General features: G+C 41.6%; 1 protein-coding gene across 2 annotated transcripts in view; it reads left to right on the top strand.

The window, feature by feature from the left end:
- myo7aa (myosin VIIAa) overlaps nucleotides 1-16,182 on the top strand; it is a 40,992-nt gene that overhangs the window by 16,367 nt on the left and 8,443 nt on the right. For both annotated transcript variants that reach the window (XM_070905220.1, XM_070905219.1), the window contains 19 exons: nucleotides 345-482; nucleotides 1,521-1,679; nucleotides 2,658-2,750; nucleotides 6,024-6,118; nucleotides 6,301-6,385; nucleotides 6,610-6,828; nucleotides 7,185-7,292; nucleotides 8,449-8,658; nucleotides 9,545-9,751; nucleotides 10,065-10,241; nucleotides 10,727-10,816; nucleotides 10,921-11,048; nucleotides 11,253-11,379; nucleotides 11,670-11,789; nucleotides 12,592-12,765; nucleotides 13,002-13,229; nucleotides 13,788-13,955; nucleotides 14,708-14,825; nucleotides 15,467-15,593. In XM_070905220.1, coding sequence (XP_070761321.1) covers nucleotides 345-482; nucleotides 1,521-1,679; nucleotides 2,658-2,750; nucleotides 6,024-6,118; nucleotides 6,301-6,385; nucleotides 6,610-6,828; nucleotides 7,185-7,292; nucleotides 8,449-8,658; nucleotides 9,545-9,751; nucleotides 10,065-10,241; nucleotides 10,727-10,816; nucleotides 10,921-11,048; nucleotides 11,253-11,379; nucleotides 11,670-11,789; nucleotides 12,592-12,765; nucleotides 13,002-13,229; nucleotides 13,788-13,955; nucleotides 14,708-14,825; nucleotides 15,467-15,593 — 2,771 coding nt within the window. The remainder of the gene's footprint in view (nucleotides 1-344; nucleotides 483-1,520; nucleotides 1,680-2,657; nucleotides 2,751-6,023; nucleotides 6,119-6,300; nucleotides 6,386-6,609; nucleotides 6,829-7,184; nucleotides 7,293-8,448; nucleotides 8,659-9,544; nucleotides 9,752-10,064; nucleotides 10,242-10,726; nucleotides 10,817-10,920; nucleotides 11,049-11,252; nucleotides 11,380-11,669; nucleotides 11,790-12,591; nucleotides 12,766-13,001; nucleotides 13,230-13,787; nucleotides 13,956-14,707; nucleotides 14,826-15,466; nucleotides 15,594-16,182) is intronic.

Below are 16,182 nucleotides of genomic sequence, written 5' to 3'. Positions count from 1 at the left end.
AAGCCCAAAGATATTCAGTTTACTATATAAAAGCATAAAATCCACTCATTTCAGAAGATGGTGTTAGCAAATGTTTGACTAATAGATGAATCGTCTAATAATTGCAGCTCCATCCTCTTGACATAGTTTCTCCTCTGACTTCACTTTTGATTGGCAACTGAACCTGCGATGTCAAGACAAAGACTTGTATATTTAGAGACAGAAAGAGGAAAAGGTTTAGTGTCAGGGCTCAGGAAGAGAAAAAAGGAGCCCTCATTGTTTCTGACCCTGACACTTTCTGTGCTGTCTAACTTTGTGTGTGTTCATGTGACTCTCTCTCTCTCTCTGTGTCTGTGTGTGTTCAGGGGGCAGAGACCAGGAAGCGTTCACCCACTCTCAGCAGTCAGTTTAAGAGATCTCTGGAGCTGCTGATGAGAACTCTGAGTGTCTGTCAGCCTTTCTTCGTTCGCTGCATCAAACCCAACGAATACAAGAAACCCATGGTGAGTATCTGCACTCTGTATTTAACAGAATATAATATAATAGAAGACGTTTATTTTTTGGTCGATAAGCGGTGCAATAGAAGTAAAAGCTGCTTGGTTACTACTAGACTCTGCAGCCGCTGGAGAGCAAAGCACTTCTCAGCAACTTTGGTTAATAATTGTTAAAAATGAATTTTGAGTTATGTGGGGTAAATAATGTAAACATCTAAAAACAGAATCTTGATTCTGCTCAGTGACAACTCCACTACAGAGGAGGGTCATGTTAGGTTGGCCCAACCCTGCAGAGAGATGGCAAAATCTTTTATCTGCTTTGAATTCAAGCTGCAGTCTCACAAAATATGGGAAATGAATATTTATTTACAAGCACAACATGAACATGAGTCAGATGTTTGATCTTGTAATGGGGTTAATGAAGAGATTTGTAACTGGGGAGGTCAGTAATTGTAATTTTGTGAGGTTGCAGAATAAAACAAATCCAAAAAGTTTAACATGCGGTTTATTTTGACGTCAGTCTCTTCCGCCATGAAAAATAAAAGCACTATTTGAATAAATAATGGCCGGTTTCAATACATTTTTAAGCTTAAACCTCTCAGACTTTTCTCTTTGATTAATCATACGCTGTTAAATGAAGACAAATGTACCACAAACAGTGTTTTCTCACCAATAACCTCTGTGAACATTGTTCATTACTAATTATACAAACTGCAAATTCAGTATGAACAGGGATAAAAACACTACTTGGAGTCTGTTGATGTTGTTTAACTTAATCAAAACACCTGAAGATGTTTTAAGTGATGGAGGACCAATCGGTACCAAGATGCATGAAAAATAATTTCATTGAAACACCCCTAACAAGGAGTCTGAGATGGTGGCCTTTAACCTCCTTCATCAGGCAAAGCTTTGAGAATAGTCTCAACACGTGACCAAAATCAACCTGACGTATCACCTGATAGTAATCAGACGGTCAGTAAACGGCAAATCTCAGCACTTTAACCAGAAACTCACCTCCTGTCTCAGCCCTCGTGTGTGTGTCTGTAGTTGTTTGACAGGGAGCTGTGTGTGCGTCAGCTGAGGTACTCGGGGATGATGGAGACCATTCGTATCCGCCGCGCAGGATATCCCATCCGCTACACCTTCGTGGAGTTTGTCGACCGCTACCGGGTGCTCATGCCTGGAGTCAAACCGGCGTACAAACAGGTACACTGTAACTGCAGGTGTGTGTGTGTGGACAGTTGTGTAATTGGCCCAAATAAAATACCTTTTTCCCCCTGGAAATTATGCTTGAATCAGTTATTGTTCACAACATCAGATATTGTTTTCGGGGAGAGTACTGCTGTCACACTGGCTACAACAGAGAGTGTTGCATTATGGTTAGCTTGGCGCTTTAAGGGCTTCTGAGGGTTCCTGTAACATGAACGAGTCAAGATGTGGACGGAATCTGTCAAGCCGCCAAGAATCACCTTCATCACAGATGATGAGGAGCTCAAAGACAAAAAGACAGAGTTGGAAAAGGTCTTTTAATCAGAGTTGTCTGATATTCGGGGTCAATACAGAAATCCGATTTGAATCCAGTATCATTTAAATGGATTTAACATCGGACACCAGACTGAGGCCAAACCAGCCAGGAAACAGAGTGTGTGTTTTTGTGTGTGCTTGTTAGGATGCAGTGTTTTCTGATGCCTGCGATTAGATGACACCACATGTGTGACACTGTGTTTTGTCACCATGCAGTTTTTCCCCAAAATCCAACAGCAGTCTGTTTTCTTTGGACTCCAACATGTTATGGTTTCCTCCCTCCCTCTGCTCTGTGAGTGTCTTTGAAAACGGTTTAGCGTTAGCATTTGTGTTTTGTAAAATTAGACTTCTGAAGTTAAAGTTTGGGACATTGTTGAGGTGTGTCGTGGTTCGGCCTGCATGACTGTGACTAAAATGAGAATTCTAATTATTTTGCTCAAATTGAGCTCACAATTATTTATCGATCACACATTCAAGTGTTAAATTTATAAAGAGACTAAATGGAGAAAAGCAAATTCTCATGTTTGCATCCGAGGATGTTTGCATCCGTTCTCCCGAGGAGGAATTTTAATATGTTGGATGATCCTCTGACTTTTTTGTAGCGCCATCATCTGGTCAAAGTTTTAATTTGTCCAATAATTTCCTCTATTTGCCCATCAGGAGGACCTGAGGGGAACCTGTCAGAGGATCGCTGAGGCAGTGCTCGGCAGAGACGATGACTGGCAGATGGGAAAGACCAAGATCTTCCTCAAGGTACTCCTGCATTCAAGGGCACTGATCACAGGGTTGGCGGTTCAAACCCCAGCTTGTCCCGTCCCCATGTCGAAGTATCGTTGGGCAAGACACTGAACTCCAAATTGCTCCTGATGGTCAGACCAGCACCTTGTAAGGTTGCTTGCTGCTATCAGTCTGTGTGTGTGTGTGTGTGTGTGTGTGTGTGTGTGTGTGTGTGTGTGTGTGTGTGTGTGTGTGTGTGTGTGTGTGAATGGGTGAATGAAGTGAAGCAGCTAATTGTAAAGGGCTTTGGATGTTAGTGCTATATTAGTGCTAGTGCTGCCATTTATGAAGCAATAAGACATTTTGGTGCAGCCTGTGGAAAATGTTTATACAGTTCCTCCCATGTGTCATTTATAATTGTTTTAAATGATTTATTCACCCCCAATTCTGCAAATGACCTTCAAAAGAGACTTACTACATTTCGGAGGGAGATGAGCTCAAAAAATCCAAAATCAAATCTGAAACAAATATATCAATTGTCCAGTGATTGTCCCAGTGTTTCCATTTCACATGATGCTGACGGGAAAGGTTTCCTGCTCTGTGTGTGTGTGTGTGTGTGTGTGTGTGTGTGTGTGTGTGTGTGTGTGTGTGTGTGTACAAGAGAGAATCAGACGGTGAGAAAATGACCAAAGGTGTTTTAGTTGCCATGTTTACATTTCTGTGTGTGCGTGTGTGTGTGTTTTATATGACTTTACATGAGTATGTACTGCTATTGTGTGTGTTTTGGTTTCCCGCCCAGTGAGGACAGATGTTGTCCAAAGGTCAAAGGTCACTGGTAAAGCTCTCTCTTGGCTGGTTGCCCCGGTGACACTGTCACTTTTGTCCCCAGAGGTTAAATGAAAATATCTGCTGCTGATGATTTAGGCTCAGCAGTTTGTTTTCAGTGTGTGACTCCTGTTGAACCTTTGTGTTTACACTGGTTTTGTTTATATTCTGACCGAGCGATGACACGTTTATACACCAGAGAGGATGAGTTTTAGATGCATGGACAGGCAGTATTTTCCAATAAACTGAGTTTACATGTTGTCCATAGACTCTGTAGACTTTGAGAGTAATTTGAAGATAAAAGCAAAAATGCTTTCATTTAGGCTTCCAGTTGGCTGATAGCATGTAGTGTAATGTCTCACTCTCTGTGGCTGTTGCTCTCTCATGTGTTTAACGTTTAAGGTTTTTGTGTGTCTTGGTACAGTACAGTTAAGGCTAACCTCTGTCAGGCTTTACTGCTCGGCTGGACAGGAAGCATAACAGGAAGTAGAAAGTGCAGGGGGGTGAAGGCAGGGCAGTACCCACACTTCCCCCGACAGGACGGATGGACAGATCACAGGAGGAAGAGAAGAAGTTTAAGGCGTTTATGTTCTTTTGAGTGTCGTGTTAGCAAACTGGAAAGCTGTCAAATTGAAGCGTGTTGGTAAAAAGTGCTGGAGCTGGAGCTTTTTGTTTACTGTGTCCTGACTTGACAATGACAAAGTTCACTTTGAAAGATTTATTTTTCTTTGTCATTTTCACCTTGATGGACAGTTGACAGTGAAGAGGCAGTGGTGTGGTGACACTGCACTTCTGTGGCTGTGTGACCATTCAGCTACCAAGGCGCTCCAACCAAGTTCACTTGCAACATTTTGAGAAGGCAGATATTCATATTTTTAGCCAATGTTTAGCGGCGTGCTGCTCCGTCAGTCCGTCCAACACTTTAGTCCAGACTGAAATATCTCAGCAGCTATTGGATCTGTGTCTAATTAGGCAGCTGTCTGTCATTTTCAATTATTTGTCTGATTGAAATGTGAAACAGAAGTATTTTTTCTTTGAAAAGTTGTGGTGTGTGATTTTTTGTTTTCCTGTTTCGTATAGATACAATATTATTTTTAAACAGTGAATCAAAGTTGGGAAATGATTGGTGTGTGTCACTTTGAGACAATCTGATTTGATTCCTGTCAGTGTTACATGATCTATATGATCTGATCAATATATTTAGAAACAGTCTTTACATTTGTATTTCAGTTGACAATAACCTCCTCAAAAAGGAGATAAACCTTTTATAAAGTGACGCGGGTGAAGTCATTCTGCTTTACTGCTTCCATGCTGCTTGATTTTACTGCTTCCTTATTGCGGACTGAACATGTGAACAAGGATGACCTGCATGTCCCTAGCCAATAAAAATGTTTGAGAGTTTTTAAACCATTCATCTGTGTTCCATGATATCAAACACAATGCACTGGATTGATACACCGAGTCACAAAAACAAGGTGTTTAAAGGGGACCTATTATGCTTATTTCTAGCTCTATATTTTCATTTTGTGATTCCACTGGAGTAGCTTTGCATAACTCACAGTTCAAAAAAGTCCTGATTTATCTTATTCTGGCCCTTCATGCAGCCCCTCAGTTCACCCTCTGTCTGAAACAAGCCGTTTGAGCTCCTGTCGCTTTAAGGCTCTCTAAACGCCCACTTTCGTCTGATTGGCCGGCCAAGTTCCGGAAGTCTTTGGAATAATTTCCAAAGGCAAGCTGTAAACCTAATGTTACTAAGCAACACTGACATAAACATAAACATCTCGTCTGTGCCTGGAGCAGAGATACCATATAAGGACATCCGTGCCTATCTGACATCAGATAGACACAGCCGTTAAAAAAAGTTTGAAACGGAGCGTTCAGAGCAGTATGAATATCCAACATTGTATCTTTATGTATATGACAAAATGAGGAATGCTTTTCCTCATTTCCTCTTTAAGGTCTGGTTAGGTTTAATGCTGCTAAAACGTCTTGGTAAAGGTTATGGGAGACACGTGGTCACGAGGTTGACAGTCTGTAAGTGATGGGATGTTGTGTTACACTTTGTGTCTCCATTCAGCCCTGACCTCCACAACCCAGCACTACTGTGCTATAAGAACATCACTCTACTTCCTGCTTTGACACTGACTGTAATGACAGGTTGTTTGAGCAAACGACTGATGCTGTCTGTCATGTTGTTTTCAAGGCAGCAGCGTGTCTCTGTGGCTGTTAATTTGGGTCTGTCTAACACTTTGGGTCAGACTGAAATATCTCGACAACTACTTGAAGTATTGCTGTGAAATGTGTTTCAGACATTGTACAACAACATGTACAGCGTCACAGAGCAGCTAGCTGGCTGTAGACTCTGTTATTAAAATCTCAAACAATGAACCAGAGAAACAGAGCAGCAGAAAGTGCATTTTGTGTTTGTTACGTATTATTATTATTATTATTATTATTATATATATTCTCTCTCCTGCTGTGTAGGATCACCACGACATGCTGCTGGAGATCGAGAGAGACAAGGCCATCACGGACAAGGTCATCCTCATCCAGAAGGTGGTTCGAGGTTTCAAGGACAGGTAGGCTTTAAAAACCTGATTTCAGTCTTTGTATCATTTGATGAAAAGAGTTAACTCTCTAAAACCAAGTCTTATAGAAGAATGCAGTTTTCTTTCGTGGTGAAAGAATGTTTTGCCATTTAAAGATTCAGGAAAACTGAAATTTTCACACAAACAAAAGTAATTTCCTTTCCTGCCATCAGATCTAACTTCCTGAAGATGAGGAAGTCGGCTGTGTTGATCCAGAAGACGTGGAGAGGTTATCACTGCAGGAAGAACTATGGAGCTGTGAGGAGCATCTCTGTGTTTTACACCCACATCACACACATACACAACAAATTCAACTATAGAGAAGTGTAAACAAAATTGCAGATGATCATTCAAGTCAAAGATTTGCTCTTGATTATATCAGCATGATGAAATTCATTCATAATTATTTGAAAAGGTTGAAACTAAATCTTTCGTCTTCTTCTTCTCTTGCCATGTTTTTTTTTTACTCTGTGTCCCCTCAGATGCGAGCGGGCTTCTCTCGCCTCCAGGCTCTGGTTCGTTCCAGGAAGTTGTGTGCGTCCTATCACGTGGCCCGCCAGCGAATCACATGCTTCCAGGGTCGCTGTCGGGGCTTTTTGGTGCGCCGGGCCTTCAGACACCGGCTGTGGGCCGTCATCACCATCCAGGCCCACACCAGAGGCATGATCGCTCGCCGGCTGTACAAGAGGCTGAAGGGAGAGGTAGACACACACACACACACACACACACACATACACAGTAGTGGAATGTACTAAGTACATTTACCCAAGTACTGTACTAATGTACAATTTTGAGGTACTTGTAATTTACTGGAGTATTTCCATTTTCGACCTTCAGAGGGAAATATTGCATTTTTCACTCCACTACATTTATTTGATAAGTTACTTTGCAGATTAAGATTTTACATACAAAACATGCTTTGTGACAGACTGAACTGCCTACAGTTTTGTTCTGATTTTGAACAGAGGTGGTAACAAGACCAACAGCCCACTGAGTTTGAGTGGTTTTGGTAACTAGTCAGGCAACTAACAGTGGACTCCTTTCTCTTTCCCTTCAGTACCGTAGGAGGCTGGAGGCGGAGAAGATGCGTTTGGCTGAAGAGGCCAAACTGAGGAATCAGATGTCTGCAAAGAGAGCGAAGGCCGAGGCTGAGCGCAAACACCAGGTGGGAGTTCAGCAAGACATTTTCAAAACCTTGGTTTATGCGTCATCTTAAAATGAACTGTGACACCTTATTCAAGTTCAGGATATCTTGAGTTTGTTTTGTAGAATATTCCCCCGGTCTTATTCAGTACGCTTAAATGCACTGAAGAAACCAGGTTACGCAGGTAATCGGACAGCAGGTCTGTATTTTAATTTGGCAATTCGGCATTCATCGCTGCGTTCTGATCTTTTTTTTCTGTCTGAAGAACACGCATACATTAGAAACAGTAAGATGATTTCTAAAACATCAGTAAATGAGAAACCTGGTTTCCATGATTGGTCTATGAGATTAGAGAAACATGATTTCCGAGCTAGATTTGTAATGGAGAATGCCAATTTCTTGGCCATTTATTCGAGCAACAGGGTTTCTAATTGTCTTATGTGTGAACATGTGCTTGACAAAAGACTTAAGACAGGGAAGCACAAAGAAGCCTGAACATTTGACAATTTGTAAAAAGTGTTGTGAGGATAAACCATGGACTGTCTTTCTGTCTGTCCGTCCTCTCACTGCAACATCAGTCTGCTCCGACACACAAACACACCAATCAATCCCAGAAAACTCATAACTGATCTGCTGCATGTATACGCAGATTTACTGTAAGCAGGTTACTACATTGCATGTAAATGTGTTGTCCAATTTCTGTACCTGTCCAACCTGATTTCTCTGAGTAAACTGGTTTCTTGAGCGCATGTAAACGTACTATAGACTGTATATATGAGACATACAGCTGGTTACGTGGCCATGAAATCTGTGTTCTCCAGGAGAAATCTAGCTGGGGAAATCTATTATCCTTATCTTTCTCTTATCCCCTACACAGATTATTATGGAAACAGTTTTTCTTGTTTACATGATGTTTAAGATTAATGGAGAAAGACAACTGTAACCTGATTAATTAACTGCATGTGATCACACTGATTGTAAGCTTTTATAAAACTTTAGTGCCTCCTCCTGTTTTGTGCTGTAAATGGTTCCAGCAGAGGGAACCAGGTGGCTTGAAATGTAAAATAAGAGAGTAAAAGCCTGGTTTGTTTATACATATTATACATATTATTATTATTATTATTATTATTATAACTACACTGTCTTTCAAAACGAATGTGATATTTCTATTTTCTAGGAGCGTCTGGCCCAGCTGGCCAAAGAGGACGCTGAGCAAGAGAAGAAGGAGAAGGAGGAGGCTCGGAGGAAGAAGGAGATGGTGGAGCAGATGGAGAAGGCCCGTATGGAGCCCGTCAACGACTCCGACATGGTGGACAAGATGTTCGGCTTCCTGGGAACGACCGGCTCTTTCCCGGGCCAGGAGGGACAAGCCCCCGCCGGCTTTGAGGTGAACTGAAAAAAGGTTTTCTTCTCTCTGTATGAGTTAAAATTTACTATTTTCTCTTGGATATTACAGCCACAAAAACTCTAAACCCACACAGTTTTTTGTAGTATAACAAAAAGCCTAAAGTGGAGCTTTTAGAAAATCACTGATTACACCAGACATCTCCAACCCTACAGGTGGCACTAATGCTGTCTGGACAGAGCTGTACTGATGCAAAAAAAGAGTTCCTTATTTATACAGTAACCAGTGTAGTATTTCAGTATTGTACATTTGTCAGCTCCCAGTCATAGAAACACTTACCTTGCCTTGAAACACTAGAGAAATCAGTTGCAGACACTACAGATGCAGTTTAACAAGTGTTTCAAAGAGAACCACAGGCAAAAATGATTTAGTATGAAAATGTCATTCTGTCATTTTTCCTTATTTTCGGAGGAACAGTGTGCTGTCTTTTTCTTGGATAATTACAATGTGCAACCCAAGGACTCCATATTGTTTCTACATATTCACGCTTTTGGTTGCAAACGTTCTGTCTTCAGCTTGATGACAAGGCATTGTTTGTTTTCTTTTTCACTCATTTTTACTGATGAGGAGGAGGAGGAAGGAAAAGAGATGTCAGTTATTAGAAAGCTGAATGAATGAAAGTATGACTTGTAAACAGTTTGAGAGAGTATGAAAAGGATTGAATAACCTTATTGCATTAACATGACACGACAGTGCGCTATTTTGACATTGTTCGAGAACGTTTTGTGAGGGATTCTTGAGCCCAAAGAGGTCAGAGAATTGTCTCATCACTTACAGAAGAGTCCCATTTAAAAACATTAAAAAACACCAGTTTCAGTCTGGAGATTTTCACCTGACAGCAGTGACTGAAGCCCTGTCTCCCCTGCAGGACCTGGAGCGGACCCATCAGGAGCTGGAGGAGGAGGATCTAGATGAGGCTCTTCCTCTGCCTGAGGATGATGAGGAGGAGGATTTATCGGAGTACAAGTTTGCCAAGTTTGCCGCCACCTACTTCCAGGGCACCACCACACACACCTACGTCCGACGGCCTCTCAAACAGCCTCTGCTGTTCCACGACGACGAGGGAGACCAGCTGGTAGGTCACCTTTGACCTCTGACCACAACAGTCTGACTCGAGACTGTTTCTCTGAGAAAAGCTCATGTCTGGGTGGAAAGTCAGCTTTGAAAATGTTCTGGTTGTTGATAATTAAATATGTGAGTTTGAGTTATGTCCTCCTCTGCACTGCAATCTTCTGTCAACGTCTCACACATCCGGTGAAGCTGCTTAATCTGTGCTTGTTGTGACAGAGCAAACAGGTAGCACACAGCTTCGTCAGCCAGGCTAGTCAGATGCAGCACCTCTCCTGATAAACTTGATGAATAGATATTTCTTCCATGTCCCGGCCCAGGCGGCTCTGGCGGTGTGGATCACAGTGCTGAGGTTCATGGGAGATCTGCCGGAGCCCAAGTACCACACGGCCATCAGCGACGGAAGCGAGAAGATCCCCGTCATGACCAAAATCTATGAAACGCTGGGAAAGAAGACCTACAAGAGAGAACTGCAGGCGCTGCAGGGGGAGGGGGAGGTAAGGAAGTGGAGAGGTGTACTGAATTTGAGCAGCATAATAATGATTTTGGAGATTGGGAATTTAAATCCATTTTTAAATTCATCAAACTTGAAAACGTTTTACACTCCAAAGATCGACAGTAAGTAGCTGTAATGCACAGAGAAACGTAGCAAAGTGCCAGCAAAAGCAGTGAAAAAGAAGACTGCTGGCTGATCTGAACATGGATATGACAGATCTTTAAATTCTAATCATCTTGTCTAGTTGCTTGTAATATCTTCAGAATGCCTATTCCCTTTATGTTAAATGTTAAATCAAGTCAAATGTGAGCAGTTTTTCAGGTGATCCTCAGGACTTCGTGGAACATGTGAACTATTGGACTAGTGGACTACTGTACCTCTGCTGGGTCCTGGACCTCAGTCTGAGAGTTCCAGTTGTTATGCATCATGTAGCAGGAGCATCTCTGATTAGCCTACGAGCTGTTTCCTGTGTCGTTCTGCCTCCAGACGCCTCACTCTGACAGCCAGAAGAAGAACAGCGTCCGACACAAACTGGTGTCCCTAACCCTGAAGAAGAAGTCCAAGATCACTGAGGAGGTGAGAGACGGAGAAAGGAGGATTATAAAAGCTGACTACCTCTCTGATTCATCTCCAGCTGGCACGTTGCAGAACTAGAAAAGTTACAGTGTGATGCGTTTCAGGTCACCAAGCGCCTTAACGATGGCGAGTACAGTCTCCACGGCAACAGCATGCTGGAGGATCGGCCAACGTCCAACCTGGAGAAACTTCACTTCATCATCGGCAACGGGATCCTGAGACCAGCACTGAGGTACACACACACACACACACACACACACACACACACACCTAAACTTACATCAGAATCAATGACATTAATTCATTATATGCATCAATACATCAATTTATGAAACAAAGAAAATCTGACCTTTGCTGTTATTGTAAAACAATAAAAATAATTATAACTCAAAGTATATGAAATAATCTAACCTGTGTGTGTGTGTGTGTGTGTTAGGGATGAGATTTACTGTCAGATCTGCAAGCAGCTGACTCAGAACCCGTCGAAGAGCTCTCACGCTCGCGGCTGGATCCTCATCTCTCTGTGTGTCGGCTGCTTCGCCCCTTCAGACAAGTTTGTCAAGGTAAGGATCCAAACTGATGTTTAAATACACAAAAGGAAGAAGTCTGAAATTACATGCTCACCATTTAAGATAATGACACACATCCTCACACAAACTTGAGTTGTGTTGGTTTGTTTGTTTCCTGAATTGATCCTCTACATCTACAGCAGGAAGCAGAAGTGTTTCTGTGAGAAAGCTAGATGTTTAAATTTGTGTACAACCTGATCCTACAGTATGTATTAATTATCTGTCACTCAGGTTATGTGTATATGAGGAACTTACACATGTGTTATTTTCTTGTGTACCTGAAGTACCTGAGGAACTTCATCAGCAACGGCCCGCCGGGTTACGCTCCGTACTGTGAAGAGAGACTAAGACGAACATTTGTCAACGGGACGAGAACACAACCTCCGTCCTGGCTGGAGCTGCAGGTGCAAACACACACAGATCTGATTGATTTAAGAAAAATAATCATAGGAAATTTTAAATGGTTTCTGTATATCTTTTTTTCCCTGAATGCTCCAGTGTTTTAAATCCTCACTGTGTTCTTAGATATCCACACCGATCAATATTGCATTGATTTTGATCCTGTATATAATCAGTGGTGATAAACTTGAAATGCCTGTCTCACACGCACACACGCACACACACACACGCACACACACACACTCTCACACACATTCACACACACAAACATTTTGGCTGATTACAGTAGCAATATCCCCTTATGGTTTTTAACAACCCTTGCTTTAGTATATTTACAGACAATTGAATCTCTTCTAACAAAGACATTCATGTTGTGTTTAGGAGTCATTGGAAAACTCCAATATCCAGATATTCAGTGCATGTTTCATATAAAAATCTGCAATACAATGTGCTTCACAAAAGATGAAAAATACACATAAAAAGACAGATGCAAGAAACAGAACATCAGAAACATAGCAGACAAATAGAAGTGATTTCAAATGAATAGAATTAACAGGAAATAAATTACAAAACTGTGGGAGAGGTCAAATATGATTAAAAAAAAAGATGACCTGGACTGAGGACCAGTGAGTGTGAGCACAACGCAGTGATCTGCCAGTAACAAACTGTCAGGAGGTCACTGATGTGGAGCAAGACAGTGAAGTGATTTGAAAACGATGAGACACTTTAAAAATATTTCTATAGCTTAAAGCAGCAGGCCTTTCAGTTGGAAATCAACTCTACTGAAGCTCTGAAATCTGTTTCCAGGCCACCAAGTCGAAGAAGCCCATCATGCTGCCGGTGACGTTCATGGACGGCACGACCAAAACGCTGCTGACCGACTCGGCCACAACCGCCAAAGAGCTCTGCAGCGCCCTGTCTGACAAAATCAACCTGCGGGACCGCTTCGGGTTCTCACTCTACATCGCGCTGTTTGACAAGGTGTGCACACATCATTGGCACTGCCGAGCCCCGAACCCTTAAAGCCCCCCTCCAGTCAAAATGTGTGCTCTGTTTTTATTGTTACTTGACTTGGATGTTCAATCTTCTCTGTGCAGAATTAGTTTGTTTTCACATTCAAGACAAAATGTCCTCTTTTTTTTTGTCCTTCTTATGTTTTGTTTAAAAAGTGCAGAGTTTGTCTGTAGTAGCAGTACATGTATCCTCTCCTCCTGCAGGTCTCCTCTTTAGGCAGCGGGAATGACCATGTGATGGACGCCGTGTCACAGTGCGAGCAGTACGCAAAGGAGCAGGGAGCCCAGGAGAGGAACGCCCCCTGGAGGCTGTTCTTTAGGAAGGAGATCTTTACGCCCTGGCACAGCCCTGCCGACGACCAGGTCGCCACCAACCTCATCTACCAACAAACCGTCAGGGGCGTCAAGTTTGGAGAATACCGCTGCGACAGGGTGACTACGTTTTTTTATTTTTTTTTTATTTTAAAGAAAATGATTGATTTTGGAAAATTATTGTTACAACTTGTTAGATAAATCTTTTGTTGCAAATCTTTGTACGTACAGTGTAAAATTGAAATTGAAACCACCACTGAAATTATAGTTTTGTTCCTTTTTCAGAAAAAAGTATTGATTTTTATGTATTGATAATAGATGAGAAGATTGATACTACTGTCATGTCTGCACATATAAAGCTGGAGTACAGTACACCTTCATCAATAGTAATACCACAGTGTAACACGTGTTTAGGTATAATCCATACTAATAATAATAATGACAAGTAGGAAAAAACATGCAAGGAAAGAGATTGCAAAGGACTGATCAAGAAAGACAAAACAATACAAAGTTCATATTTATGTTTTTCAGAAATTCTCGTCGTCTCAGATCTTAAAAAGTTGTCTGCATCTCTTTACCTACATTTCGCTTGCTACTACATTTGCTTTTGTTTTATTGCACCATCATTCTAAGAACATGAGTCGAAACAAACGTACCTGTGTCTCTCGGTGTCCCCAGGATGACCTGGCAGAACTGGCCTCTCAGCAGTATTACATCGACTACGGTTCAGAGATCCTTCTGGAGCGCCTGTTGAGCCTCATCCCCTCCTACATCCCCGACAGAGAGATCAGCACCTCCAGGACGGTGGAGAAATGGGCTCATTTCATCATGGCTGCACACAAAAAGGTGCTCGTCACTGGGACAAAGTGTGTCAACGCCCTCCCAGTGAATTTATCTAGAAGGGAACATGCAGGTTTTAGCCAGGCTTCTGGATTGCTTCAAAATGTCTCTATAAGTGGTCTCAAGTACATTATTATAGTATAAGATTGGACTTTGCATTATGCACACCTTTCTCTAAGGGACAAATCATCTAACTGTGAGAGTTAACCCTCTGTTGTTTTTGTTTGGCTCTGACCTTGAATTTCATTCGATTAAAGTCAGAAGAAAAGGCAAGAAAGGTAGAAGCTAATGTAATGAAGCCTCGCGTGGTATGCTAACTGAAAATGACTTTTGAAAGACGATGTGGGAGAAGCCGTTTATGTCAACCTCCTAGTTTTAATTCAGTCAGAGATGCAGAGAATGTCTGACAGCTGCAAAGTATCATAAAGAACTAAAGAAATATCCACAAACTGGTGGCAGTTACAGCTAAGTAAAATCCAATATGAATAGTAATACAATCAATTTAGCTTGCCATCTAAACTTGAATAATGAATCAATCTTAAGCCTGATGGTATTTTACAATTCTGTGAACAGTTTTTGATGGACTTTAAATCTACAGGGGATGTTGTGCTTGCTTTCATATTGGAGGGCAATAATTAGGAAAAAGAAAACTATGTTGCAAATACACTGACTGCATGTAACACCATCTGCCACCAAGACATCTCGTAGTTATTTTCGCATATAAACAATATAAAACGTCTCTCTCTGGGTCTGCACAGGGCATCTACACACAGAAGAGGTTTGACCCTCAGAAGGTGAAAGAGGAAGTGGTGGACTTCGCTCGCCACAAGTGGCCTCTGCTCTTCTCTCGTTTCTACGAAGCCTTCAAGTTCTCAGGTGAGCATCTCTGACCTCTTGTACACCTGAACATGTGATCAGAGGCACTGAGGATCTACTGGATATCCAGGCATCCAAAACGCTTCTGGAGATTATAATTGATAACATTTTATACATTTACATTTATTATATAACTGTCGCATGTATTTAGTTTACAACTGACGCAGCAGAGGCAATTGCACACACATAAATCCATTCCAAGTACTGGATAGGGTGGGGTGGGGGTTAATATATTGAAGTCAACCAACCTCACACATTTATACAAAGCATTAAGAACATTAAGCCTCCAAAAAACATCTTTATACCATTATACCAAAAACGTAGACCCAAGTGAATATTCATTTATTTGTCAGAAACCTTATTCTTCATATTTTTGTATTGCCTTTATGCATGACACATTTTACAGTTTTATATATTCAGCTGAGCTGCTGTGTACTGATTTAAAGATGGTTACATTGGTAAAGGACGCTTCTACTGTCATACATGTTGGATTGAAGTGAAAGTGCCAATTAAATTACACAGTCCTTTCCAGGAAACTACGGGACCTTGTAAAATACAGAATTACTGAAGATATTGTCATAGGTTTTTCTCTGTTGGTTCTGTGACAGTGAACCTTTCTTCTGTTCTTCTCTGCCTCTCAGGACCTAGTCTGCCTAAAAACGACCTGATCGTCGCCGTCAACTGGACTGGAGTTTACTTTGTAGACGAGCAAGAGCAAGTCCTGTTAGAGCTCTCCTTCCCGGAAATCACTGCAGTTTCCAGCAGCAGGTGAGGCATGCTGGGAGCTATAGTCACTATAGTCACAGTTGAAACCTTCTTCCACTTCCTGCTTCCTTCTACATTTCCGTCCCTCTGTTAGTTGTTTCCATTCCTGCATTTTTTTTTTATTATTTTACTTTTCTTTTCCTTTACAACCTGCCTCTCTTAGCACATCCTCGACTTTATCTCTCCTCCTTCTTTCGGATGTGTTCTCCCAAGAAAAACAACAGCATTAGTGATTTCAGCAAACATTCAGCAGACATTTGTTTTCATTCTCGTGTCGAAGCCCTTTACAGCTGTGTGAATTAAAACAAAGGGGGAGCCACAAAGTCTGTTAACGTTGGTTTCTTTTAACCATGATGTCAAAGGCCCTTTAAGCTTAACCTAGTAGTTATTTTAACCCAAACCATGATCATTCCCTAACCTGAACTGTTCGTCTTTGTGCCTAAACCGAACCTTTTATTGTTGCGGTTTTGGAAGGCATTCGCAAATGAAGTCGTCCTGTTGATTAGGACATCGAATCAGAAAATGCTCATAACTGTCATTCTGGAGTGACAGTCAGTGAATATGTTGTTTCATTTGAGGACTTGTTGTTCTT

Source organism: Enoplosus armatus, chromosome 5 (assembly GCF_043641665.1).
Source record: "Enoplosus armatus isolate fEnoArm2 chromosome 5, fEnoArm2.hap1, whole genome shotgun sequence".
Lineage (NCBI taxonomy): Eukaryota > Metazoa > Chordata > Actinopteri > Centrarchiformes > Enoplosidae > Enoplosus > Enoplosus armatus.
Note: the sequence above shows the minus strand (reverse complement) of the source record. Positions and strands in the feature narration are given on the sequence as shown.